This window comes from Chelonia mydas, chromosome 4 (genome assembly GCF_015237465.2).
Source record: "Chelonia mydas isolate rCheMyd1 chromosome 4, rCheMyd1.pri.v2, whole genome shotgun sequence".
Taxonomy (NCBI): domain Eukaryota; kingdom Metazoa; phylum Chordata; order Testudines; family Cheloniidae; genus Chelonia; species Chelonia mydas.
This window is the reverse complement of record NC_057852.1, coordinates 106,285,518-106,310,998: the sequence shown is the minus strand read 5'-3', so window position 1 is coordinate 106,310,998 and position 25,481 is coordinate 106,285,518. Positions and strand designations below refer to the sequence as shown.

At 39.8% G+C, this 25,481-nt stretch overlaps 2 protein-coding genes across 8 annotated transcripts in view; both read left to right on the top strand.

Moving 5' to 3' along the window:
* Positions 1–2,798, top strand: part of PI4K2B (phosphatidylinositol 4-kinase type 2 beta) — a 35,824-nt gene extending 33,026 nt beyond the window's left edge. For all 3 annotated transcript variants that reach the window (XM_007058101.4, XM_043544568.1, XM_043544569.1), the window contains one exon: positions 1,041–2,798. In XM_007058101.4, the coding sequence (XP_007058163.2) occupies positions 1,041–1,214 (174 nt within the window). In that variant the 3' untranslated portion in view covers positions 1,215–2,798. The remainder of the gene's footprint in view (positions 1–1,040) is intronic.
* A 3,307-nt stretch (positions 2,799–6,105) lies between these two features.
* On the top strand, positions 6,106–24,867 carry ZCCHC4 (zinc finger CCHC-type containing 4). 5 transcript variants are annotated; one of them, XM_037897972.2, is made up of 13 exons: positions 6,197–6,489; positions 6,846–6,964; positions 8,342–8,424; positions 9,292–9,567; positions 12,344–12,424; positions 12,730–12,802; positions 14,983–15,133; positions 15,645–15,745; positions 19,105–19,226; positions 19,447–19,522; positions 20,078–20,129; positions 20,964–21,108; positions 23,796–24,867. In XM_037897972.2, exons 1-13 carry the CDS (start codon positions 6,351–6,353, stop codon positions 23,935–23,937), a joined length of 1,560 nt encoding a protein of 519 aa, XP_037753900.1. In that variant the 5' UTR covers positions 6,197–6,350; the 3' UTR covers positions 23,938–24,867. The 5 variants fall into 5 exon arrangements, 4 of the variants coding, with proteins under 4 accessions (XP_037753902.1, XP_037753900.1, XP_037753901.1 ...); XM_037897975.1 differs by having other exon boundaries at positions 6,349–6,489; positions 6,817–6,964; XM_037897974.2 differs by lacking the exon at positions 9,292–9,567 and having other exon boundaries at positions 6,106–6,489.
* Positions 24,868–25,481: the final 614 nt, after the last annotated feature.

The following is a 25,481-nucleotide window of genomic DNA, read 5'->3' as shown; positions in this document are numbered from 1 at the left end:
CCCTTTTGTATTCTAAACAATTTTCTGAAGATATTTCAAGAATTACACCAAAATGTCTGTTAACTCACAAGAGTCATTGGATTCAGCACAAACCGAGTAGGTCTAGCCATTACTTGCTGCATAAAGAGACGTTCTCTTCCTTTAAGCCATGCATCGTTCAGGGATCCATGTAACTAAAAGCTTAGACGCTTACCTGTGTAAAGGCTATAATAGCATCACTAAAGTTCAGCATAGTCTGGATGCCCTAAAACTTTCCATCTTGTAACGTAAAATAGAAAAAAAATATTCTGTTTCAAAGGTCCCCAGGGTTCATGAAAGACATGAGAGAATAACTAGGATAACTGCATTTTAGATGGGTTTTTAAGGTAGCCTGTAATCATTCTCTTGTGATATGAGACAGTCATTTCATAGCTAAAATCTTAGCTGGCAGACTTCTAGGCTAAGAAAATGTTGATGGCCCTCCTGTGTTTTAATATATGGGTTTCTTTGGAGATGTGCTAGACTATGTAGACCTGAAAGCATTTCTGCATTTGTAACCTATTCCAGTAGTTCAGAAAGAACTTGCTTCACAAGAGGTATTTAAGGCAGGGTTTGGTGTGTATGCTCTCAAGAGAAAAGATTAGTGGAACGTTCAGCTGCCCAGTAATATCTTATGTTGTTTTACTTGCAGTTTAAAAAACAATGTGATTCTTTAGGAGAAAGATAACTGAGAAAATAGAAAAGGAGTACTTGTGGCACCTTAGAGACTAACCAATTTATTTGAGCATAAGCTTTCGTGAGCTACAGCTCACTTCATCGGATGCATACTGTGGAAACTGCAGAAGACATTATATACACAGAGACCATGAAACAATACTACAAGTACTCCTTTTCTTTTTGCGAATACAGACTAACACGGCTGTTACTCTGAAACCTGAAAAATAGAATTACCAGAACCCTATGGGATTGGTTGGTTGTTTTTTTAAGAGCAGCATCTAAACAGGTTGAACAATCAAATTTTCATTAGGTACCACTTACTTTGTTTTATTTTATTTCTGCAGATACTAAATCTCACTCAGGCATTAAAAGATGGAAGAAGTCCAATTCAGCTAGTTCAGATGCCACGCGTGGTTGTGGAGCGAAGTAGTACTGGAAGTCAGGGCCGAATTGTTCATCTGAGTAATGCATTCACACAGACCTTTCATAGCAGGAAGCCTTTCTTTTCCTCCTGGTAGCAACATAAGAGGAAAGTAAATGACTGTAATTTAGTAAGCTACTTTACACAAAAGGCTCTGCAATAATGTAATTCTGCTATATACCGAGGGCTCTGACTGCCAAAACCTCAAAACTTAACTTGAAAATGTAAAGATTTAAGCATTGTATTTTGAATGTAATCAAAGTTTACAATTTTTGTGTCAAAATTGTGAATCCTTATGTCAGGGAATGAGAGGAATTTGTCTATACTGTATTTTTATAGGCTGAATTCATACTAAAGGGAAAACTTACAGTTTACATATGCTGAGACTACTTTTGAATACAACATAGAAAAAATGCTTATTGTTGGATATAAATGTGAGCACATACAATTATAAACTGATCCTTTTTATATATGCTTTAGAAATGAAGCACAGCATGTTCTCTTTCTTTGATTGTAAAATGCTATTCAGTGTTACTGCTTACAGATGTCATAAGTTATTCCATGGGTTTTCATAGCCTAGTGAGTTGGAAAATATTCAAATAAAATGGTCATGCATTTAAAAAAGTGCATTAGTTGCAATTTTTGAAACTTGAAAAATACTCCAAAGGTTTTTGAGTTGGGGACCAAAAAAGCACATCTTAGTTTAATCAGAATTAGGGCAAATTTTTGCCCTCATATGTGTACACAACTTCATTTGGCCTCAGTGGGAGTTATGTACATGTATTGTTGGGTGAAATTTGGTCTTTAGCCTTTTAAGGATCACTTGTATATTTAAATAACTTATGGAAAATTGTCTGTACTATATTTACTCCATAGGTAGCATTCTATAGTTCCATCATGACAACAAAATACTGCATAGTTTTGTTTAGAATTGATGGGTTGATTGCTAACGCTATGTATGACAATTCAATGGAGTATATTAACTGACACCAAAGTAGTTCCCTGCCATTGTTGATTGATGAAAACACTGGAGTGTTGGTTGTTGAGCCATCCCACTTGCAACATTTCAGTTTAAACGCTCTCCATTATTTAATGTGGACCAGCAAAGGCAGAAAATAGATTGCAATGTGTAGAGTACAGCAACACTGTCATTGGACTCCTTGCAACCCCATGTTTGCCTGCCACTTATTTGTTTTTATGTTGAAGCTACCCAGTTTAAAATATAGACTCATCTTTCACATCTGTGGCTTATGTGATATGGTAAATTATTTTTACTTCAGTGATGTCCTGGAAGGTTAGGACCTGGGGTGGGGGAAAAACCTTTGTTACAAATATTGTTGCTTTTAGGAAACCTACAGTTTAAGTATTTCAGACATTGCTGTATTTTATAATTCCAAGCAATACTATTAATCCCAAAAACAAAATCCTTGTATACTGTTTTATATAATTTTGGGTTGATGTACATATTGTAGCATGTCAAGAATTCCCTTGATTTACTAAAATGTCTAAGCCTTAAATGTAGAATTTACTGGGACTGTGGTGTTTAAAATATGATTGAGGCAGCCACCTTTATAAGGTTCTATGGCTTCAGTTTTTAGCTGAACAATTTCTTAAATTTAAAGAGTATATTTAAGGTATTGGGCATGCCTACTTGCAACAATAAATGTCAGTCTGAAATGGACAGTTTTTGCCTAAAGTGTTTTTATTTCTTAAGCAGGAAGAGGACCTTAACTTAATCTTTTGTAAAGTCTGCATCCAAATCACTTTCTACAAGATAAAATGTACATGATGTAGAACATTATGATAAGTTTTTTCAATATTACATATAATGGGAAAGAGTACAACAAAAAACACTTGCAATGCCATTAGTACTATACTAACAAACTTACACGTTTCTAATAAGCAGTTGGATATCTTGGATACTAACTTTATTTTTGCCTACTTAACATTCTGTTGAGACTCAAGTACCCGCTGTGAAGAAGCTGTTCAGGCAGCCATGTGGCATTGAAGCCATTCATCTATGATGAGACTGAAACAAGAATAGGTATTCTGAAAATGGTTACATTATTTAGCTATTCTTTACCTATCTAAATTAACAAGCACCAACAACAGAAGAAAACAGTGAGTCCTGAATACTGCCATTTCTATAATCATTCCACAAATTATTAAAATAATAATACTCTGCAGTTTGTCTTTTTCCCTTACACAATATAAACGTATGTGCTGCTGCTCTGTTACAACTTGTCTCCTGCCAATGAATAGCAAGGAGCAAACAGGAATTCCTCTTGGCTGAATTTATAAATACCGTGAATAATATGCTTGTGAAACTAACAAGTGCAGGCAGCTTGACTCTACCTAATGATCTATAGTTAGATACTCTTAAAAACATGAGGAGTACTTGTGGCACCTTAGAGACTAACAAATTTATTTGGACATAAGCTTTCATGGGCTAAAACCCACTTCATCAGATGCATGCAGTGGAAAATACAGTAGGAAGATTTTTTTATATATACACACACACACACGCTATTATAGCCCACCTTAATTGATTAGTCTTGTTAAAGTTGTTATGGTAATCCCGTTTTTTCATGTTCTCTGTTTGTGTGTGTGTGTGTGTGTATGTATGTGTGTATATATATATATACACACAGACACATATACACACACACATCTTCCAACTGTATTGTCCGCTGCATGCATCTCATGAAGTGGATTTTAGCCCATGAAAGCTTATGCTCAAATAAATTTGTAGTCTCTAAGGTGCCACAAGTACTCCTCGTTCTTCTTGCTGATACAGACTAACACGGCTACCACTCTGAAACCTTAAAAACATGGTATTTTATTTTTACCTGCTCGTTTCCCTTTGTGTTCTGTGCCCATATGTTGTCCAAGATAGCATGTACTTGGCACACTTACTTGTCTACACAGCAAAGAAAAACCCATGGCTGGCCTCACCAGTTGACTCTCAGGCTTGCAGGGCCAGGGCGGTGGGGCTGTTTCATTGCTATGTAGACTTCCGGGCTCTCAGGCCCTGCAGGGTCCTATAGTCTGGATTTCAGCCCAAAGCCTGAGTCCCATGAGCCTGAATCCGTTGGCATGGGCCAGCTGCAGGTTTTTCTTTGCTGTGTAGACATATCCTTAAGTACCAAGGAAGAGAGTAGGATTTTCCACATCCCTTTTTTCTTTGCTATTTTAGTGGAGGGTGATGCCTTGTTTTAAATTTCTGGGGTGTGTGTGTGTATATGTATGTAACATTTGAGAAGGAGCAGAAGTCCTATGGAGTCACAAGGACTGCACTTTTACCACAGGGAGATATGCTTTTCAACCCCTAGTTTCAGAACCAGTACTACTTAAAGAAGCAACTGTCAAAGTCAGAAGGGCATTCTGTGGTAGCTGATTTCTATATTTATCTGACAGTGAATAACCTCCACCTGGCACCTGAGACACCAGCTGGGTTTTCTTATCATATCTATGACTTGTAACAAAGGTTGTGCAGGCTAAATTCTGCTCTATGTGACATCTGTGCAACTCCCCTATATTCAGTGGGGTTGTATAAATGAGCACTCACTAAGAATTTTGATTGAGAAGGAATAGAATGCAGTTCATCCACTCTCAGCTGTATTGATTCTGTAGGTGAAATAGGCATCCACAGCAGTAAAAACTTGTTTGTGACTGAAATTGGAAAACAATGCTTGTGCAAAGGGATCAGCTGCACACGTAAACTTTCCTGTGCTGAAGTCAAATTTCAGAGTAGGCCCACAGTGAGGCCTACCTGTGCAGAACCACCCTTTCTGTCTGTGTAAGTCAATGTGTATGAAAAATGTCAATTTAAAAGGTAACTTTTTAAAGTATAAACACATGAAAATATGGATGTCGCACTCCAAGAGCAGTGATACAGAAAAATCAGATAAAACCTACTAAAATACAGTTCCAGTTCAAATGGTTCCTGTTGCAGTCTAAGGAGTAGACTTCCCCTGCATTACACCCACATCTGAAAAGCCTGTTTTGAGTGTGGCAAATGATGAGAGTTGTGAGAATGTTACGAATTATACCTGAGAGGACACGCACACAACTGCTGCGAATTATACCTGGTAGGACACGCACACAAATGCTACAAATTACACTTGGTAGGACACGCACACAAATGCTGCGAATTATACCTGATAGGACACGCACACAAATGCTACAAATTACACTTGGTAGGACACGCACACAAATGCTGCGAATTATACCTGATAGGACACGCACACAAATGCTACAAATTACACTTGGTAGGACACGCACACAAATGCTGCGAATTATACCTGATAGGTCACGCACAGTTTGAATCTAGGCTGAGGCACATAAAGTCCACAACTGCAGAGTTCCCAAAAGACACTAAGTTTATTACGCTCGAGCGTGGTGCCCCCCTGCTAGCCAGGAGGGGACCCCGAATACAGATTATACAAAGGTTATATACTTTTTAGCAAAGCATGTTGCCCTCGTGCATCGGAAACCTTAGCTAGTAAACAAACCCTTTTCTTATCTACTACCTATCCCTGCTTGGTGCATTCCTCGTGCTAAACTAGTATGTTAATTACACAGCATGGTCCTAAAGCCATGCATCAGTAACTTTTATTATCAGGATGGGAGGCCTCACATCAAAGGCCAGGAGATAGGGAGTTTAGGGAGTGACAAAGAACAGATACTGGGAGTCAAGGCAGGCTGGAGACAAGGAGGAGGATTTTCACAGGAATGCAGTAGCTAAGGAACACGCCTCCCGGAGCATGATGTGCTTGTTTTTGGACAATGGTGGGCCCCAAACCAACATGGAGTCACATGTGCTAACTTTTCCTTAACAATAACCAAACAATAACCAGCTCCTGCAGAACAAGAAAACCCAGAGCTCGTGGGACTCCTTCAGCTCTCCCCACCTCCAGCAAGGAGATCATGTTTTTAAAAGATGTGCGAGAATAAAATTTCAAAATGGGGCCTGGGCTGGGCAGGTGCAGCCGCAGCTCTCTGTGCGGATGGGGGCGAGGGAAGGGACAGAAGTGAGGAAAACGTTTAATTTTTGTGATTTAACGAGGGCTGCAAATCCCAGGTGCTACTCACCTGGGGCGGGCGCTCCTCCGGCCACGGGGTGGCGCTGCAGCCGGCGCACGCAGGGAGGGGTTTGCATGTGTTCTCTCGCCCGCAGGAATCATCACCACCCGATACTGGCGGGGGGCGCTAAGGCTGCCGGGACGGTGGCATGGCAGCTTCCGCGGAGCGGGGTTTAGGAGTTGATATGGGGGATGCGGCGGCCGGAAGCGAGAGGGCTCTGCGGGGCTCGGGGGTGGCGGTGGTGCTGGGGCAGGAGGCCGGCCGGCCCGCTCCTTGCTGCCCGCACGGTGAGTCGGGGGGTAGCGCTGTCCTGAGCCCGGCCAGTGGGACGGATCCCGGGAGGGGAGCGGAGGGAGGGATGTCAGGGGAGGGGAAGGAAAGGTGGGGCTGAGGACAATGGGGGCTGGTTGGAGGGGAGCAGAGGCAAGCGGAGACTGATGGGCGGAGGGAACTCGGGACGGGAAGGGGCTGGAGAGAATGGGGGCGAGTTGTAGCAGAGGGGACGTAGGCAGGGTCGGGGAGGGATGGCCATAAATATATCTCAGATCTAATTCTGTAATCCCTTATAACTAGTGTTGTAGCAAATGGAAAAATTGCATTTTTTTCTTTTAAAGGTACTGATCTCAGCACATTTCTTCTTTAGGTCCTACTCTACTGTTTGTAAAGATTAGCCAAGGAAAAGAAGAGGGAAGAAGATTTTATGCTTGTTCAGCATGTAGAGATAGGAAAGACTGCAATTTTTTTCAATGGGAAAATGAAAAGGTAAGAAAATACTATTTAAGATATGGCTAATGTTTTTTTTTTCCTGTGTGTGTGTATATATTTATATTTGAACTGAAGATTTCTTTTATCTGAGAAGCAATAATATTTACTATTTCTAAAGTTCCAGCGGTTGGACAAAGAGAATGGGCTAAATGGTGAAATATCCCTGCAGCTCTGGAGATCCAGTTTCAAATAGGATTTGCTTTCAAAGGAAGTACAGCTGAGGTTAAATGTCACTCTATGTGAATATTACATAACACAATACAGTTCCTTGCACCCTTTCCTGATTTGTATGTCTTTGCTCAGACAATTTAAAAATAATGTTAACTCAGGATTGATGAGCATTGGTGGAGCTCGGAGGGAATAGCTTGCCACAGTATCTTCCCACTGGGCTTGGTGTTATCATTTCTTCACATTCATGAATGTGTAACTTATCTCTTTCTCCAATACTATTGTCAACATGTCTGCATGATTCAAATTGGATCTTAAAACTCACTTCTTGGGGGATGATATTAGCATGGATGTTTATCAATCCGATTCTTAAGCCTTTCACCATTTGGTCTGCTGTTCAAACCCAGCTGTTTGGAAGTGATGAAAAGTTGTCTAACTTGAAAACTGTGTGAGATGGCTATTCGCTGGATTGTGTGGAGTGAAGTGGTGTTGCCAGTGGATAGACGTGTCCATACAGGAATTATACGTACTTTAGGTTCGTTGGTTCCCAGTCCATTAAACTTCACAGCCTTCCATTGTGTCCTTTAAATAAACTAGTTTTGTCGCTTCTTTGTAGATGTTTTGCAGCTGCATTAAAAAGGTTAAATAAAATCTGACAGGAAGTGTGAATTTCTTATAGGAATAAAATAAATATTTTTAAAATACTTGGGGAGGGCCAATCATACCTTCAGGCCAGCTACAAGGCCTTGATCCTCCATCTATTGAAGCTAATGGTAAAATTCTCATTGTCCTCGGTGGCAGGACCAGGTTTATACTCCTTACAGGGATTAGGATCTCATTTAAGACTGTGGCATCCTTTAGCAGTGGGTAAATCCTTCTCTCACTCCACTGCAACAGAACATTTTTGATTTCCCACTCCTGGTTTTATTATTGTAGAAGGATGAGAAGAAGGGAATTTATCCTTTCATAGGCTGTTTGAATTCTTTCAGGGAATCACCTTCCCAGTATGTTGAATGCTGCCATGATCTCTGCAGGGATTGTGGGAATTCTTCTGAGTAGTAGGATCTTTTGCAGGGATAGTCAGATGCTGAAATAGAAATGTTAGGTCTTCTGGGAATCCATACTTTTTTTTTCAACAGAGAAGTGTGAACTTTTCATATAGCATAGTTAGGTTCACATCTTTGTTTACATTTTCTATATCTACAGGTGTCAGAAGCTAGACTTTCAGCACGAGAAGGAGTTAATAGAAGTTGTCAACCCTCTTTGTCACACAGACAGAACATGGAAAGGTATTGTTACTATGTGCATTTTCATTACTAAATATGAGCATGTAGATAGTTTAGGTACATCATATGTACTGATCATCCCTCCATTATGCTAATTAAAAATATGAAAAATTACAGACAAGATTTGGGAAAATAAGAACCAATCAACTATGAAGATAAAATTACATGAAAAGTTTCCTTAAATTGTGATCTCTTCAGGGCAGGGACTGTATCTTTGTATGAGTGGACAGTGCCTAGCACATTGTGGGCGCTAAGGTAATAAAAATAATGTAGGTCAGCAGTAGTAGGAGTTCAAATCAAGTAGTGAATGCAGTTGGAAAATAATATAAAAATGAAAGCCAATTACGCGACTAAGTGAGCTGGATAGCACAAAAGAAATGTACACTACTGAATATTTCATAAAGGTCTTGCTATCATCCTACTCCAGAGTTTGTAGAAGAAGTTTTTGCCCCAGTCCAAGGGTATTGCTGACCGTGTTGCTGCTAGAAGTCTGGAGGGGGCCCAATATTTTCAGTTACTACAGTCATTTGAACCTTTAGCACCAAAGAAACAGGCTTCTACCACTTAAGTTAAAGGAGTAGCTCATTAGCTGGTAGCAGGAATAGGCTCTTCTCTATGTATACCAATCTCTGTTGAGATTCACAACACACTTAGCCCCCATGCTACACCCTTTTCTTGTCAAGTAAGGCTTTTCCCAAGCATGCTGTTGAACACTTTTTTTTCCTAACCATTAATTGATTGAGGTTCAGTACCTTTGAAATAGTGCTACTGTATTGTTTAAACTTTTATAAAATACTTGGACTAATTTCATACCTTCATTCAATGGTTTGTTTTCTAAAATTGGTTCCTCATTTTATCTTGTATTTGAAGGTATAAACAGTTTGGTCTATTGCCATTATCAAAAAGGAAATTTTGTCAAGAATGCCAGCAGTTGCTATTGCCAATAGAGTGGGGAAAACACTCTGGCCATCAAATACTTAGTGATCTCTCCATTGCCCATTTACAAAGGCCCAGTCAACTTTTGTGTCCACTGAAGAATAAGAAGACAAATGCACAGTATTTGTTTGCAGATAGAAGCTGTCAGTTTCTGCTGGACCTTATTATTGCTCTAGGATTCAAAAGAGTGCTTTGTGTTGGCACACCAAGGTATGTTAGTGAGCATCAATATGTCTTGCAAGAAATTCTTGTTACTAAGCCCTGGTCTACACTACAGGGTTAGGTCGAATTTAGCTGCGTTAGGTCGATTTTAAAAATGACTGCGTCCACACAACCAACCCCGTTCCGTCGACCTAAAGGGCTCTTAAAATTGACTTCTGAACTCCTCCCCGATGCGGGGAGTAGCGCTAAAATCGACCTTGCTGGGTCGAATTTGGGGTAGTGCGGACGCAAATCGATGGTATTGGCCTCCAGGAGCTATCCCAGAGTGCTCCATTGTGACTGCTCTGGACAGTACTTTGAACTCTGGTGCACTAGCAGGTACACAGGAGAACCCCCAGAAACTTTTGAATTTCATTTCCTGTTTGGTCAGCGTGGCGAACTCAGCAGCACAGGTGACCATGCAGTCCCCCCAGAACTGTAGAGTGTAGAATGTTTCTACGCTCCCCCTATCGTCTCCGTCCCTGAGGTTATCACAGATTAGAAGGCAAAAAAACCACACTCACGATGACTCCGAGCTCATGCAGTCCTCCCGCACTGATAGGGCACACCTTAATGCATGGAGGCATTCGGTGGCAGAGGCCAGGAAAGAATTAAGTGAGCACGAAGAGCAGAGGCAGGACGCGATGCTGAGGCTAATGGGGGAGCAAACGGACACGATGAAGCATCTGTTGGAGTTGCAGGAAAGTGTACAAGAGCACAGACCCCCGCTGCATCCACTGTATAACCACCTACCCTCCTCCCCGTGTTCCATAGCCGCCTCACCCAGACGCCCAAGAACTGGGGGGAGGGAGGCTCCGGGCACCCAGCCACTCCACTCCAGAGGATGGCCCAAGCAACAGAAGGCTGTCATTCAAACAGTTTGATTTTTAGTATGGCTACAATAAGCAATGTGGCCTTGTCCTTCCCTCCTCTCCCATCCCACCAAGGCTACCTTGTCCGTTATCTCATATTTTTTTTTAATTAATAAAGAAAGAATACATGGTTTCAAAACAATAATTACTTTATTTCGAGGTGGGGAGGGTGGTTGGCTTACAGGGAATTAAAATCAACAAAGGGGGTGAGTTTGCAGCAAGGAGAAACACACACAACTGTCACACCGAAGCCTGACCAGTCATGAAACTGGTTTTCAAAGCCTCTCTGATGCGCAGCAGCGCGCCTTGCTGTGCTCTTCTAATCGCCCTGGTGTCTGGCTGCTCAAAATTGGACGACAGGCAATTCGCCTCAACCTCCCACTCTGCCATAAACGTTTCCCCCTTACTCTCACAGATATTATGGAGCACACAGCAAGCAGCAATAACAATGGGAATGTTGGTTGCGCTGAGGTCTGACCTAGTCAGCAAACAGCACCAGTGAGCTTTTAAATGTCCAAAGGCACATTCTACCACCATTCTGCACTTGCTCAGCCTATAGTTGAACTGCCTCTTACTACTGTCCAGGCTTCATGAGCCATGGGAGCAAGGGGTAGGCTGGGGTAGGTGCGACCGCGCGGTGCTGCTGGCTGGGAGAGCAGCCTGAGGGAGAGGCCTCCAGCTCACATGATATTCCAGGCAGGACTGAATCTCCATGAGACGAAACTTAAAGAAGAGAATGACCTGGAGTCTCTGGCTCCCATTCAGTGCTCTAAGAGGAGGATAGCCATGTCTGTCCAGGCGCCCCTGATCGACCTCACCGAGGTCTGCCAGGAGCACCCAGGAGATGTACGATGGCTATCAGTCCTGCTGCACCGTCTGCTGCGAAGGCAAGGAGCTGCTGCTGTGTAGCAATGCAGTACCTGCCAGCAGTACCCAGGAGACGTACGGTGACGGTGAGCTGAGTGGGCTCCATGTTTGCCATGGTATGGCGTCTTCACGGGTAACCCAGGAAAAAAGGCACGAATGGATTGTCTGCCGTTGCTTTCACGGAGGGAGTGAAGGAGGGAGAGGGGCCTGACGAAATGTACCCCAAACCACCCGCGACGATGTTTTTGCCCCATCAGGCATTGGGAGCTTACCCCAGAATTCCAATGGGCAGTGGAGACTGTGGGATAGCTACCCAAAGTGCACCGCTCTGTAAGTTGATGCTAGCCACGGTAGTGAGGACGCACTCTGCCAACTTAATGCGCTTAGTATGGACATACGCAGTCAACTGAATAAAATTGGTTTCTAAAAATTGACTTCTATAAAATCGACCTAATTTTGTAGTATAGACGAGACCTAATTTGCTTAGTCCTTTTTCTTACGTGATTCAGTATCTAGCAGAAGGGTTCTCTCCCTCTGTATGTGACATTAAAGTGCCTTCATGAGCTCTGGTTTGAGGTACTTGGTATTGCCAAAGCAGCTCATGAAGATCTTATGAAGATACAGGAAGGGAAGGCCTTATAAATATTATAGTGAAGTACCAACAGTCTTCTTTCATTAGAAAGTAGAGTTTTGCTGTCTTCCATGGTATTGGCACTGAAGTGCACTGGGTTTCTCCTTGACGCAAGAAGCCTCTCTTTATTAAAAAAAAAAAAAAAAAAAGGTATTGAGAATTCTGATGGGCTCAACAATCTCCACTGCTTTATAATCTCTAATATTGTGTTTCGGGTAATGGGATGTTTTTTTCTAACTTTAAATAGTAGTGAAACTGAAAGATTGATAACTTGAATTTGGGAGATTTCAGTGTGATTTCATCTGAAAAATAAGTTGTTTTCTTTGGAAAACTATTGGTCATTCTTGTCTAGTTAACTATTTTCTGAAGCACTCATGATATGATACGTTAAACTGCTTTGCTTTAATTACCTCAGGCTTCATGAGTTGATCCAATTAAAAGCATCACGAGAACAGGAGTCCAGTGTTAAAAGCCTTCTGCTAGATATTGATTTCAGGTAGGTTTTGTTAAGTGTCTGTCTGTATGGGGAACATACACAAACTATTTTTTCTGTGTGGTTTATTTCATTTTTAATTTTTGCCATCTGTTCTTTTTTTCCCCTAGCCAGGATCCATGTGGTATACTTGTTTTCCAACTAGCTCAGTGATTGGGCAATATAAGTACTTGTCCTCTGCACTCAGCCTGTCAAGATATTTTGTAATTAAGCAGTCATGGCCCTGTGCTCACAAGTTTTCACCCTAAATCTTATTACTAACATACAGGAATTTATGTTTTCTATTACATTCAAAACTTATTTTACAGGTATTCACAGTTTTATACAGAGGAAGACTTCTGCCACTATAATATGTTTAACCATTATTTCTTTGGTGGAGAGGTAAGGGCCAGTCAAATTCCCTGAATGTTTTCTCAAAGCTGTGTATGTTGTTCATGTATAACTTTGTCCATATTACTGATATGGTCAAACATATTATAAAATAGTTACCATAATGTAATGTCCAGCAAACTCTACTTTAGATCAAAGAATAGCAGTGTCAATTTCTTCAGTAACTTATACCATTATATCCAAGGACATTACTGCCTATTTTAACTAGTGCTACTTAAATATTTTTAGTTCCTTTTACTTTAAATACTTTTTAGTTATTTTGTATTAAAGAGAGAGAGTTTGTCAGTACAAGTTATTTTCTTATATAAGAAAGAAAGCATCTCAAATGGACAATATAGAGGAATGGAACAGAGTTAGGAATATGCTGGATTAGAATGGTGGCCCATCAGTCCAGTATCTTGTCTTGACAGTGGCCAAAGCCAGATCCTTCAGAGGAGGGTGTCAGAAGTCCTATAATGGACAATAATCCATCCACAGGAAAATTTCCTCCTCAACCCCAGATCGTTAGTAGTTGGCGCTCTGTTAGCTGGTGTACTCAGTGATCAAGTTCTGCTGTATCTTATTTTTCTGTTTGTACTAGCTTGAAGTGAGGATCCACTCTGAGAAGTGACTTGGAGAAAAAAAAGGCCCCACCCTTCTCAGCAGATTACTCCCTTTGTGTCTTCAGAATCCTATCTGCTGGCTACTGCTTTTTACTCCAGTTAGTCTTGCAGATCCAACACAGTGAAGAGGGAACAAGCTTCCCACTTGTGAATCACTAGTAGAATTTATTATTGAAGTCCCACTGAAGACCGTGGGGTTACACTGGTCCACTGAGGGCAGGATTTACTACAAGTGTTCAAGATCGAAATATCTCAGCTTGACTGTCTGAAATGAGGACAAATATGTAGTGTTGACAGTTAGCAAAAACATCTTTTTACTGGTATACTGAGCACTTTGGGTCTGGAAATCATTGAAAAGAAACATGCAACCCCACAATGCCATATTTATAGTCACTTTCCAGAGTGGAACCGTACTGTAATATAACCTACAAATTTGAGATTGTTTCTGACAATACCTTCATCCAAGTAATTTTACACAATAAATGTTAGTCTCCTCTGGAGCCATTGTTATTGTAGATACCAGTTTATAATAATATATCTGTAGCAGTGCCCTTTAGTTTGGTTTCACCTAGGATTCATATTTTTGCATCATAAACCATAGCTTTTAACGTTGACTCAAAAATAATAAAAAATAAAGAAAACTAACGTTCAGGAGTGAAACTAGCTATTTGAGGTTTCAGGCCCATAATAAACTTTCCTTGCCTTCTTGGTTCAAATCCAATCCTTTATCATTCTATTAAAGTATTACTGTGTCTCACTTTTAAAAAAAAAAAAAGAAAAAGAAAAAAAAGTGAATTAGGGATAGTTACACCCCATTGTAGTTTAATTTTTTAACTTATGGGAAGTCTCAAATGATTGGCACTATAGAAGTGCATACATAATAGTATAATAAATTATTTGAGGCTATTGAACCACTGCACTTTTATGAATAGAAGTTATTATAAAGATTTCCCCCCCTCCCCCTCCACCAGACAGAGTTGGACATGGTTCATAGGGGAAGGAACAGTACATGATTGTGTAGGATGTTAGCCTTTCACATCTAGATTAGTATTCTACTATCAGTGGAAATCCAGCTCCAAAATGGAATGTTGGTTTCTGAAAAGTAATAGATCTGGTAATGATATGGAATGAACTGGTGAATTTATCCTAATTCCTAGTGGGGTAGCTATTCTCCATCTGCATTCATAATTTGCACTAATTGCCAGCCAAGGAAAAAGAGCAGATATTGAATTGGCATTGAGATTGAGCTACTCTCTCGCGCTCCTAGCAGCCTCCATCTCTCCAGGTCAGGGTTAGGACCCAATAAGAAGGGCAGTGTTAGGAAGCTTGAGCTATTGCTATCCTTACTATATCTAGCCTATGAAATATAAAGGACTCATTTTCAGTGTTTTCAATCTATCAGTTTTTACAAACACTAAATTCACTAAAAAAAATTAAAATGCAATACACATTTTCAGACTTCTAAAAGGAAACTGCACACTTATAAAAAACACATTTTTTAATAATGCCCAATGCTGTCCTTAAGCTTTTTGAGCTCATTTTCTGGAAAGTAACCTATATCTCCTGCAGGCTGCACATGAAATCTGTAGAAAATTCTTGCATCAAGAGAAAGGTGAAGGAGTCATATTGGTGACTGATCCCCCATTTGGAGGTTTGGTGGAGCCCTTGGCTTTTAGTTTCAAAAAGCTGATTGCAACATGGAGAGAGAGACAAGAGGAAGGTATGTGTTACAAGCAAATAAGATGATGGAGTTAATAACTTCATCACCCCGTAATAATAAACTACTGTTTTAAAAATGGTAACTGACTCTTGAGTTGATGCACACAAATTTTCATTCTAGTTTCTAAAGATGTAAGACCAATATGCTAAATTTAAATGTATGTTTTAACTAATGGTTGAGGTGCTCTTGACTAATGTCCTGACATTGCAACAAATCACTTTCTTTATACAAAGTTTCATTTTCTTTTCTTTTTTTAATTTCTTCTATATTTGTTTTGTGGATAAAACATTAAACCAATGTCACTTACACCTGTCCTTGGTTGTTGTCCAGGTGGAAGCTAACTACTCATAGTGGTCTGGCTAACATTCTGCCCTCTTAACGGAATTGGTTCCGTGTGAGCTATTCTCACACACACAACTGCTTTGGGTGCATAAATATTAGTACATTTTCATGCAGTTCATTCTGCTTTCCTTATTTAACAAAAAATATATCTGAATCTTTTTATTATTAGATCACAGTAGCAAAGAGTTACCCATTTTTTGGATATTTCCATACTTCTTTGAGTCTCGCATTCTTGAGTTTTTCCCAAGCTTCAGTATGATGGATTACCAGGTATGACCAAATCTAATTAATGCTCTTAATTTACCCTACACATATTAGAAATTAAAATGGGCTGGACTGTAGATAATCAAAATACTTCTGTGCAAAAGGCAATTTGTCTTCAACTTCATGCCTTACTGTGCAGCAAAGCAAACACCACAGCATCTGTCAAGTTATTTCTTAACCTGATACATATATGCCACACTTATATTGGTGATCGCTCAGATAAACTGTGGAGCACTGTGATGCCTTCATCAAGCTCCTTTGACACTTCAGCAGCCCGCTATCCACTAATCCTTCTCACGTGAGATGCTTTTAATATAACAAAGCTTTGGGCTTGCCCACATGGGGTCATTCAGGAAAGTTAATCATTAACTAAGGGTATGTTTATATTTAAAATGCTACAGCAGCACCATTGCAGGACTTCAGCGTAGACACTCATTACAGTGATGGGCCAGGTTCTCCTGTCGCTGTAGTTAATCCACCTCCCCAAGAAATGTTAGCTAGGTCAACAGAACAATTCTTCCATCAACCCAGCTATGTCTCTTAAAGGTGGATTTTTCAGATCCTTGAGAGATGTAAGTTTTCAGCATAAACCAAACATAAGGTCTGAATTTAAAGTGGATTAGTTAAACTGCATTAAACCTCTGTGTGGACATTCTCATTTAGAATTAAAGTGGCCTTAATTCGGTTTAATTTACTTAATTTCCAAAGTGAATATGGCTGCTTTAATTCTGAATGAGTGTGTCCGCACAGGGATTTAATGCAGTATAGCTACTCCATTTTAAATTCCCACCTTTAGTTAATTTGGATTAATATTTCTATGGTCTGATCTACACTACAGACCTCTATTAGTATAACTGTGTCACTCGGGGGTGTGGAAAAATCCACACTCTTGAGCAACATAGTTATACCAACCTAACACACACACGACTCCCCCCGTGTAGACAGTGTTGTGTCAGTGGGAGAGCTTTTTCCGCCAACATAGCTACTGCTTCTCAGAGAGGTGGATTAACTGTGCTGTTGACTTAGTGAAGGGGTGGGCAAACTTTTTGGCCCAAGGGCCACATCTAGGTATGTAAATTGTATGGCGGGCCATAAACGTTCACAAAATTGGGGATTGGGGTGTGGGAGGGGGTGAAGGCGCTGGTGTGGAGCCAGAAATGAAGAGTTCAGGGTGTGGGAGGGGACTCCGGGCTGGGGCAGGGGGTTGGGGTGTAGGGTCCAGCTGGGCGTGCGGGCTCTGGAGTTGGGCTGGGGATGAGGGGTTGGGGGTGCAGGAGGGTGCTCCAGGCTGGGACCAAGGGGTTTGGAGGGTGAGGGGGGATCAAGGCTGGGGCAGGGGTGCAGGCTCTGGGCAGCTCTTACCTCAAGCAGCTCCTGGAAGCAGCGGCATGTCCCCCCTCTGGCTCCTCGCGGAGGCATGGCCAAGCGGCTCTGTGCGCTGTCCCATCTGCAGGTGCCGCCCCTGCAGTGCCCATTGGCTGCGGTTCCCAGCCAATAGGAGCTGCGGGAGCCATGCATGGGGCGGGAGCAGCGTGTGGAGCCCCCTGGCTGCCCCTACGTTTAGGAGCCAGAGCGGGGGACAAGCTGCTACTTCCAGGAGCCTTGTGGAGCGGAGCAAACCCCTGACCCCGATCCCTGGCTGGAGTGCCAGAGCGGGGCAAGCCCCGGACCCTGCTCCCCAGCAGGAGCTCGAGGGCTAGATTAAAATGTCTGGAGGGCCGGATGTAGCCTCCAGGCTGTAGTTTGCTTACCCCTTCACTAAGTCAGTGGGAGAGAGCTTTCCCATCAGCACAGTTAATCCACCTCCCCGAGACTATTTGGTGTCTACAGTGGCTCAACTCCATCAGTGCAGCTGCATGAATGCAGCACTTTTAAGTGTAGACTTGCCCTGAATATCCCTTTGTAGACAAGCTCTTTGAGTTAGTCAAACAGCTCTCTTAAATAAATAAAACCCAAACAGTTTACTTTTCCTAAACGTGGAATTTCTCTTACCCATTGGGCCACTGAAGTTTTATAATTTTAAATGCTGGACCAATGAAAAGCTGAAGGTCTGTTTCTCACAACCCATCAGGGCTAGAAATGGGATCTTTATACCACTGGAAACATTCTTTTTGCAAATGCTTGTTCGAAGCGTCAGGGATAAAGCAATGAAATGGTTTTGGCTCCATGAGTGGATAGATGTAATTTGTAAAATTGTTTGAGTGTTGTACTATATCAAAGGATTTGTATCTTTGAGGTCAATTGTGTTGTATGGGTGTCTGTTAGAAGTATATTAAAACGTCTTTCCTTGTGAAACAAATGTTTTTATATTCTGTACTAAAATTGGTGAACTATGCGTATCCGTTTTTTATACCATTGTGTAAAATGACTTAGGTGTCCTAACAATATTACGTTTCTGTTGTACTCATCACTATATCATCTGAGTATATCACACTACTGATACATAAAATTACAGCTAGGAAGGTAGAACTCACCTTACTTATTCAATTAAGCCAGTTTCCTAGTAACAAGGGCTGGTGTTTGCTTCTGCATTGAGTTATGACATGGTGGTTTGGGGAAATGCTTATTTAAATAAACCATGCAGCACGTTTTTAAGATAGAAAAATTCATTCGGAGCTTCATCTCTTGTGAAAGTCTGATACGTGATTGCAGTCTATTATTGTGAAATTCTGACACTGACTGCTGAGAGCCCAAGACAAGCAATAGTAAATAGTTTCCAACCTGTCCTAACTTCAGTTCAATGGCCTGAGGAAAGAAGGGAATATTTTTAAACGTTGTATATGTTTATATTGGAAACAGGTTTACATTTTTGCCTCTGTAATTTTGATAGTGTCCAAGGTGACAGTTTCTACGCAAGGTACCAGTTTCCAGCACTAGGCTCAGAAATAGTAATTGTAATTAAAACTTTTTTATGTGGGATGAGAAATGCTTCTTAGCCTGTGAACTTTCATGCTGCCAGGCTGAGCAAACTGGATGCAGTTTTCATTTAAGTAATGGATTATTTTAACAAAGGAGATATATCTCTTTCCTCTGCAGCAACTGTAAAATAACCTTACCCAGTGCAAAAGTGTAATAAAAAAGGAAGATGCACTAGGTTAAGTGATAGGAACCCTGAGTCACCCCCAGTAGTATAATCACACTAATTAATAATGATGACCTAATATCTGCTCTAGAGTTTATAATTTAATTTTGCTATTTTGTTTGCACTGGGGATGGAGTCTAACTCATAGAAACATGAACCTCTTGGAGGGTGTAGAAAGGGAATAAACATGCTAAATGCCATTGTCACTTTTTAGCATAGACTTGGTAGGAAGTTTAGAGGTTTTTTTTAATTAATTTGTTCTTCCTGTGCCTTCATTTTCTAGGTAGACTATGATAATCATGCACTTTATAAACATGGAAAGACGGGCCGTAAACAGTCTCCTGTTCGTATTTTCACCAACATTTCCCCAAGTATGATAGTACTTCCTGTGGAAGAGGGTTACAGGTAAAGTATAAAAGGATTTGCTTACAGTGTATGCGCAAGTGACTCCAGCCAGTATTTAAAAAAAACAAAAAACAAATTGATTATTCCATAGCTTGGTAGTGAGATTTTAAATTTACCAAACTAAATTTGCATTCCTCATGCAACTTTTTGTTGAATTGATCCATTGATAAGGTTCTCTGAGCAAACAGCAGACCAATACTTTTGTAACTGCTTGTTTCAGGTTTTGCTCTGTGTGTCAGCGATATGTTAGTTTAGGGAACCAGCACTGTGAGATCTGCAATTCATGTACATCAAAAGTAAGTCCCTCTTTCTGGAAAGGAATTTTAGCACTTGTAAAGTGATGTATTTGCATACTTTTGTTATAAACCCGTCCTGATATTGACAGTATATCTTTCGTGGCAGGGAGCTCAGTATGGGAGGCTTTCTGTTGATTTGGGCTATGGATCAGGTCCTGTGGGATTTTCTGTCTCCTTTTTCTGATTGATTTTGGGTTGGAAGAAGGACACCAGAAGTTTACATATTTGCCCTTCACCCTCATGACCCCATTCATCAAAAGCATGCTTCCATGTACCATTTTTCCTGTGTTTGGAAAGGTGGAAAAATATGCTACCCTTGAAGGCACATCAGTTCTGCTAACAGCTGCCAAAGGATGCTCAGGATCTGTGTTTTCAGGGTATCTGTGTATGCCACCTATGTACATGCACGTGCCATATTTTTGAAATATTTCAGTGATGTATGCCAGGAAGACTGGGTGTACAGTACAGTTTAAAATTATAGTACATTTTCATTAGTAATGTTTGAAAATATTTGTGTTTAAAATTAACAAATTACTTACAAAATCTATTTCATAGGATGGAAGGCGATGGAAACATTGCTTTCTTTGCAAAAAATGCGTAAAGCCCTGTAAGTACAGAAAATATTTTTCTAAGTAATACAAGTACATTTACTATATAAGTTATAGTCCAAAGAAGTCAAAACAAAAACTAGAAATGAAAATAGTAAACTATAAAAGACACAATGATTCCGTGCAAAAATACCAAACCAAAAAAACCAACTTCCATAGACAGCCCCCAAAATTCAGCTTGTCTGAGTGGATTTCAGCTGCGCGAAAACATTTTTGTTGTTGAATCAAGGCACAGTAGATTCCTTCTGTATTAGTTATAGAAGAACTTAGTCTGATTCCTGTTTATATAAGAATTTTTTTCATGATTCTACAATAGATTTCTCAGCTGAATTCTATAAACATATATAAATGGTTCTTAACCTAGTCCCCTCTCCCTGCCAGGTGTTTTATCATTTCAGATACATGAAAGCAGCTCAGCAACTCTCATTTGGAGCTGTCTGTGCATACATAGGATTAGTTTATCAATTCAGAGCCAAAGCTTCTTGGTTACTTTAACTACTATATCATATTTCCAAGATTAAGACTGTCATCCCTGTGATGAGCTTAGTAGTACAATCTAGTACTACTACATCAGAACAGTTTTATCAATTTATTGGATTTAATAAAAGAAAAGCAATGAATTAATGGGGAAGTCCCTAGATCCTTTTTTCTTTTCTCCCGGCACATTTAGTGAAAACAAAAAAATGGCTGGTGAAATAGAAACTAAACGTAAACCTTAAAATACTTTTTTAAATTGCAAGCAATCTGTAGACTTCTTGATGTTAGAATCATGTTTCAATTTTAATATATTTTTGTGAGTCTTTTCAAGATCATAAATCCCTGTTATTTTTCAGCTTGGATTCACTGCAACACTTGCAATCGCTGTGCTCTTCAAGGTCACACTTGTGAGAGTGCTAAAGCTGTCTGCTTTATTTGTAGTGGAGCAGGTCACAAACGCAGCACCTGTCCTAATCTTTCTGTGACTGAAAGAGCTGGCAAGTAAGTTTGACACTGCACCTCTCAATTGTGGGACGTGACTGTTATTTCATGAAAATGATTTGATAGAAGTAGGGAAACAGTTGTTCAGTAACCTCAAATTGTCTGTGATAATGAATAAATTGAGGAAGTTCTGAGAGTTTTTTCATTTCACATGCTGTTTGCTGCCTGCATCCTTTGTGACTTTGGCCAAGTCATTTAATCTCTGTTTCAGCCTTATCTATAAAAAGGAGATACGACTACTTCAAGTGTTTGCCTCATGGATTTGGGGTCATATTTTGGCCAACAGTGTCCATTGGGACTGCACATGCACCCTGTCCTTGAGCCCCTCACTCAATCTAATTGACTTTTGTGGGGACTTTGAGAGAGACTCTGCCTGTTTTGATAAAGTGCTGGGTTTTAAAGAAGCTTAGGAGACCCATGATTGGCTGAGTCAGACTTAGCTGTCTACACTTTAACATGAGGGTATAATTCCCAGCTCAAGGAGACATACTTGCACTAACTCTGATTGAGCTAGTGTGCTAAAAATATATGCCCATTGGAGATGCTAGGCAAGTACTTGGCACATCTAGCTGCTCACAGTGCCACAGCTTCATTTTATTTTTAGTGCGCTAGCGTGATCAGAGTTAGCATATGTCTCCTCAAGCTGGGACTCGCACCCCCAGCTAACGTGTAGATGTGACCTTAAAAGAGACAGGAGCTTCTTTCTAGAGAGCTTCAGAGTCTCTCACTTGAAGCACTCTAATGAAAACAATTTTAAATAGATGTGTCTGGCCTTTCGTGGGTGTGTTTTGAAAAAAGATCTGCATATTGAGCGTATTCCAGGCACATACCCCTCTCTAAGGTAATAAAGGCACTTTAATATGTCCATCATTGAAGGGCCTCACAGACCAGACAAGTTTCTACGTCTGGAAACTTAGACCCAGTCATAGTCATTGCCTTAGCACCAAGGTAACTATTAAAAAGGGGGGGAAAGATTTTAATTTGTCAACAAGCTTAACTAGCTACTAAATAACTAACACTAGGTAGAACTAACACTAAACAATAAGAGAAGGTACAGAAGTGGTTCTCAAGTGGTGGTTCTTTGTACTGGTGACCCCTTTCACGTAGCAAGCCTCTGAGTACGACCCTCCCCCTCCCCCCCTTATAAATTAAAAAACGTGTTTTTGTATATTTAACACCATTATAAATGCTGGAGTCAAAGCAGGGTTTGGGGTGGAGGCTGACAGCTCGCGACCCCCTGAGGGGTCCTGACCCCCAGTTTGAGAACCCCTGAGATAGAGCTACAAGGACACTTGTGTTCCATCTTACTGTCATGGGTGGTAAGAAGGAACTGAATAGCCGTTGGGACTGTGTTGCTTTTATGCATTTGGGTGAGGGACTCTCACTGGATGATTCCATGGTCATCAGTTGGCCAAAAGAATGATTTTGTGTACATGGGGTTCATATTCACCTAGAGATGTTTTGTCCACATGGATCCTGCTCTAAGAACCACAATTACTGTAAGGTTTTAGTTTTTTGAGTTTAAATCCATTATTTTTTGTCCAAAGCAGAACAACCAAGGTGACCATAATAAGATCATGCAATTACTGAAGTTTAGTAAGGCATGTGCACTTATTAGTGGATGATGTAGTGTTTTAACCTTTCCTTTTTATAGGTGAGATGGCAGAAATTGTGGCTCTATGAGTAGATGCCTCTGTATATACAGTCCAAAAACTATATTAGCATTTTGTGTCCATACTACATCAGCTCAGGTGTAATTTGCTATCTAATAGCAATGCAATGCAAGGCTTAGCCGAACATCTCTGTTTTCCAATCATTCTAATTATGGATAATATATAGCCAAAATGTAGGGAAATCCTCATTCATAATTTTTTCCAAAAATATTTTTCCTCAAAGAAGTAAAATCTACATGAAAATAAGTGTGACCTTGCTTTTCCATGAAACTTTGCATGCCGGCAGGTTTTGGTGAGATCAAAGACCTATATTTTACTGAAATACTGTAGTTCTTACAGACCACTGTTTATTATTATTCTCCACATGTTTCTAGTGCATTGAATTGTTGGATTAACATGGGCTTCCTTTGCTAGTTAATGTAAACACCTGCAAATGTAGGTAATTGTTAGTACAAAGATTGTGTAGTTTTTAGTTGATAGCATGTTGGATGCCCATGACAGATGGAAAAGAATCCACTTGTTAATTATTTAGGTTTTCATTCCTGTATTCTGTGCAGATTATTATGTTTGTTAAACATTGTGCACTTTTTTCAATAGTAAAGTGAGCAGAGAAGTTCAGTATTGAACGTGCAGTGTCAACAATTGCCATGTTTTATATTTGATCTGTGATCATATATATATATACTTTTAAATGTTTATAAGCATTTGGATCTAAAATTATACGACTGAGTAAAGATTTTATATATGTATAATGCAAAATAAATGTGATCCTTTGTCAGTGTTCGAGTTAAAGTGGATAAACTTATCCCTGGGGAGATTAATTAGACTCTCACAAATCCAATTTCAAAGAAAATGTTCCTTTTAATAGCTGTTTTTGTGATAATACTTCTGAGTTTTTGCTCATGAACAGTCCAGTCTTTTAACTTGTATTTATGTATTTGTATACTACAGTGTATAATTCCCTGTACTTTGATAGCATGTAGTAATGGGTTTGTCTATCTATTTTTTTTCCAGAGCTGACAGAAATCAGAGGCTAAAAAAGAACAAGAAAATAAAAATGGATATCGTTAAAAGATCATATGTGAAGCATGCTACATTCTCAAGGAAAAAAATAAAGAACAAGAAAAAGAAAAACAAAAACACTCTTGCCTGTTAATCTTCAGTTACCTAAAACTGTGAATGACTTTACAGCCAACTTTTGCTTCCATTTTCTGTAAATGTTTAATATGATCTTTCAGATAAAATCTGGTTGAATTAAAAATTACTACTTGTAATTGGCAGTAGGACAAAACTGCTATACAAGCTGCTCTTTCAATTTGTGTACGTTTTCAAATGCAAAATAGAAATCAGTGTATATACACTGTAAACCATGTCTGTGCTAAAATAAAAAGTGGAATAATATTACACAGGATGATTTAAGTTAAAGGGACAGGGATTTTAATAGCTTTCAGTTAACTTGGTATTGACCTTTATACAATAACACATACATTTTGGTCCTTTTTTACAAACATTTTCACCCAACTCTTACACTCTCTCAACACTGTCCACTGTGGCCATCTGTCTAAGAGATATCAAGTCAGCCTTTTGTTATTTATCTAGTGGTATGTTGATTGTATCACCTACAGTAATGGAGACCAGTGCTTTATAATTTCTAGATAACTATAGATGTATGTAGTTTTTAAATTTTAGCCACAGTGGACACATTGTAGACAACAAAAATTCAGAGGATGTTCTTCTCCAGCTGTTACAATATTTTTAGGATTTTAGTGATAAACTTAACAATAGATTTATAGATTCTAAGGTGAGGGACCATTGTGATCTTCTAGCCTGACCACTATAGCCTGTGCTATAGAACTTCCCCAAAACAATTCCTAGACAAGTGCCCCTTGTTATAATATTTTTAAATCAGGGATTTTTAAAAATCGCTAAACTTAAATGTGTAACCTCATTTACTAGTGGTGATGAGTCTGCAGTTCAAGGAAACTCATACAAATTATTCTTGATGCTGTGCTAGACATGAATATAACCAATTCAGAGGAAAATGAAATGAGAAATGCAGTGGAAATAAACTCTTTTTATAACTGTACTTGTTTGATTCAAGAAATTGATTTTCTACTTAGTATTAAATATCAAAGATGTCATTGACAATTTTTTCACTGTCTGTCTTCTCCCATCTGCCAGTACACAATTTCATTGTGCTAAGGTGTGCAAAACAAAATCTTCCGCAGGGATAATTAGGATAATAAAGGTTTACGAAATCTTGCAACAGGAGTTCCTCTGCTAATTTCAGACCCCAGTCATCTTGCTCTGTTTCTTGACCACAGTGATTGAAAGAGAAGATGAGAGGGATATAGAAAACGCAGTCATAAGTTGTGTAACTTTTTAAGGCTCACTAAATTTCGTAGCATATATGCTCAATTTATAGTTTTAAAAGATGGTGTTCTCTAATTGCTGTTACTGCAGACTCCATTATTAACTTTCAGATTCCTCTTTTTCTCTCCTCTGCACATCATAATCCGTATTAAAGGTCTGCAATTATAATAAATCTGTTGATGTGCAAACAAGAAGAAAAATGAATTTTACTTGCCCAGAGCTGTGTTGGTTCTGCAGGACTAAAAAGTACTAAATCATTATGGGGTTCTGAATTGTCTGCTCTGTTTCTGTGTTTTCAAATAACATTATTTATTCAGATATTTTCTG

Excerpts from the sequence above, each read along its gene's own strand:
- ZCCHC4 (XM_037897972.2), top strand. The coding sequence starts at position 6,351 with ATGGCAGCTTCCGCGGAGCGGGGTTTAGGAGTTGATATGGGGGATGCG. Across the intron at positions 6,965-8,341 it reads TTCAATGGGAAAATGAAAAG|GTGTCAGAAGCTAGACTTTC; the intron begins GTAAGAAAATAC and ends CTATATCTACAG. Across the intron at positions 15,134-15,644 it reads GAGAGAGAGACAAGAGGAAG|ATCACAGTAGCAAAGAGTTA; the intron begins GTATGTGTTACA and ends TTTTATTATTAG.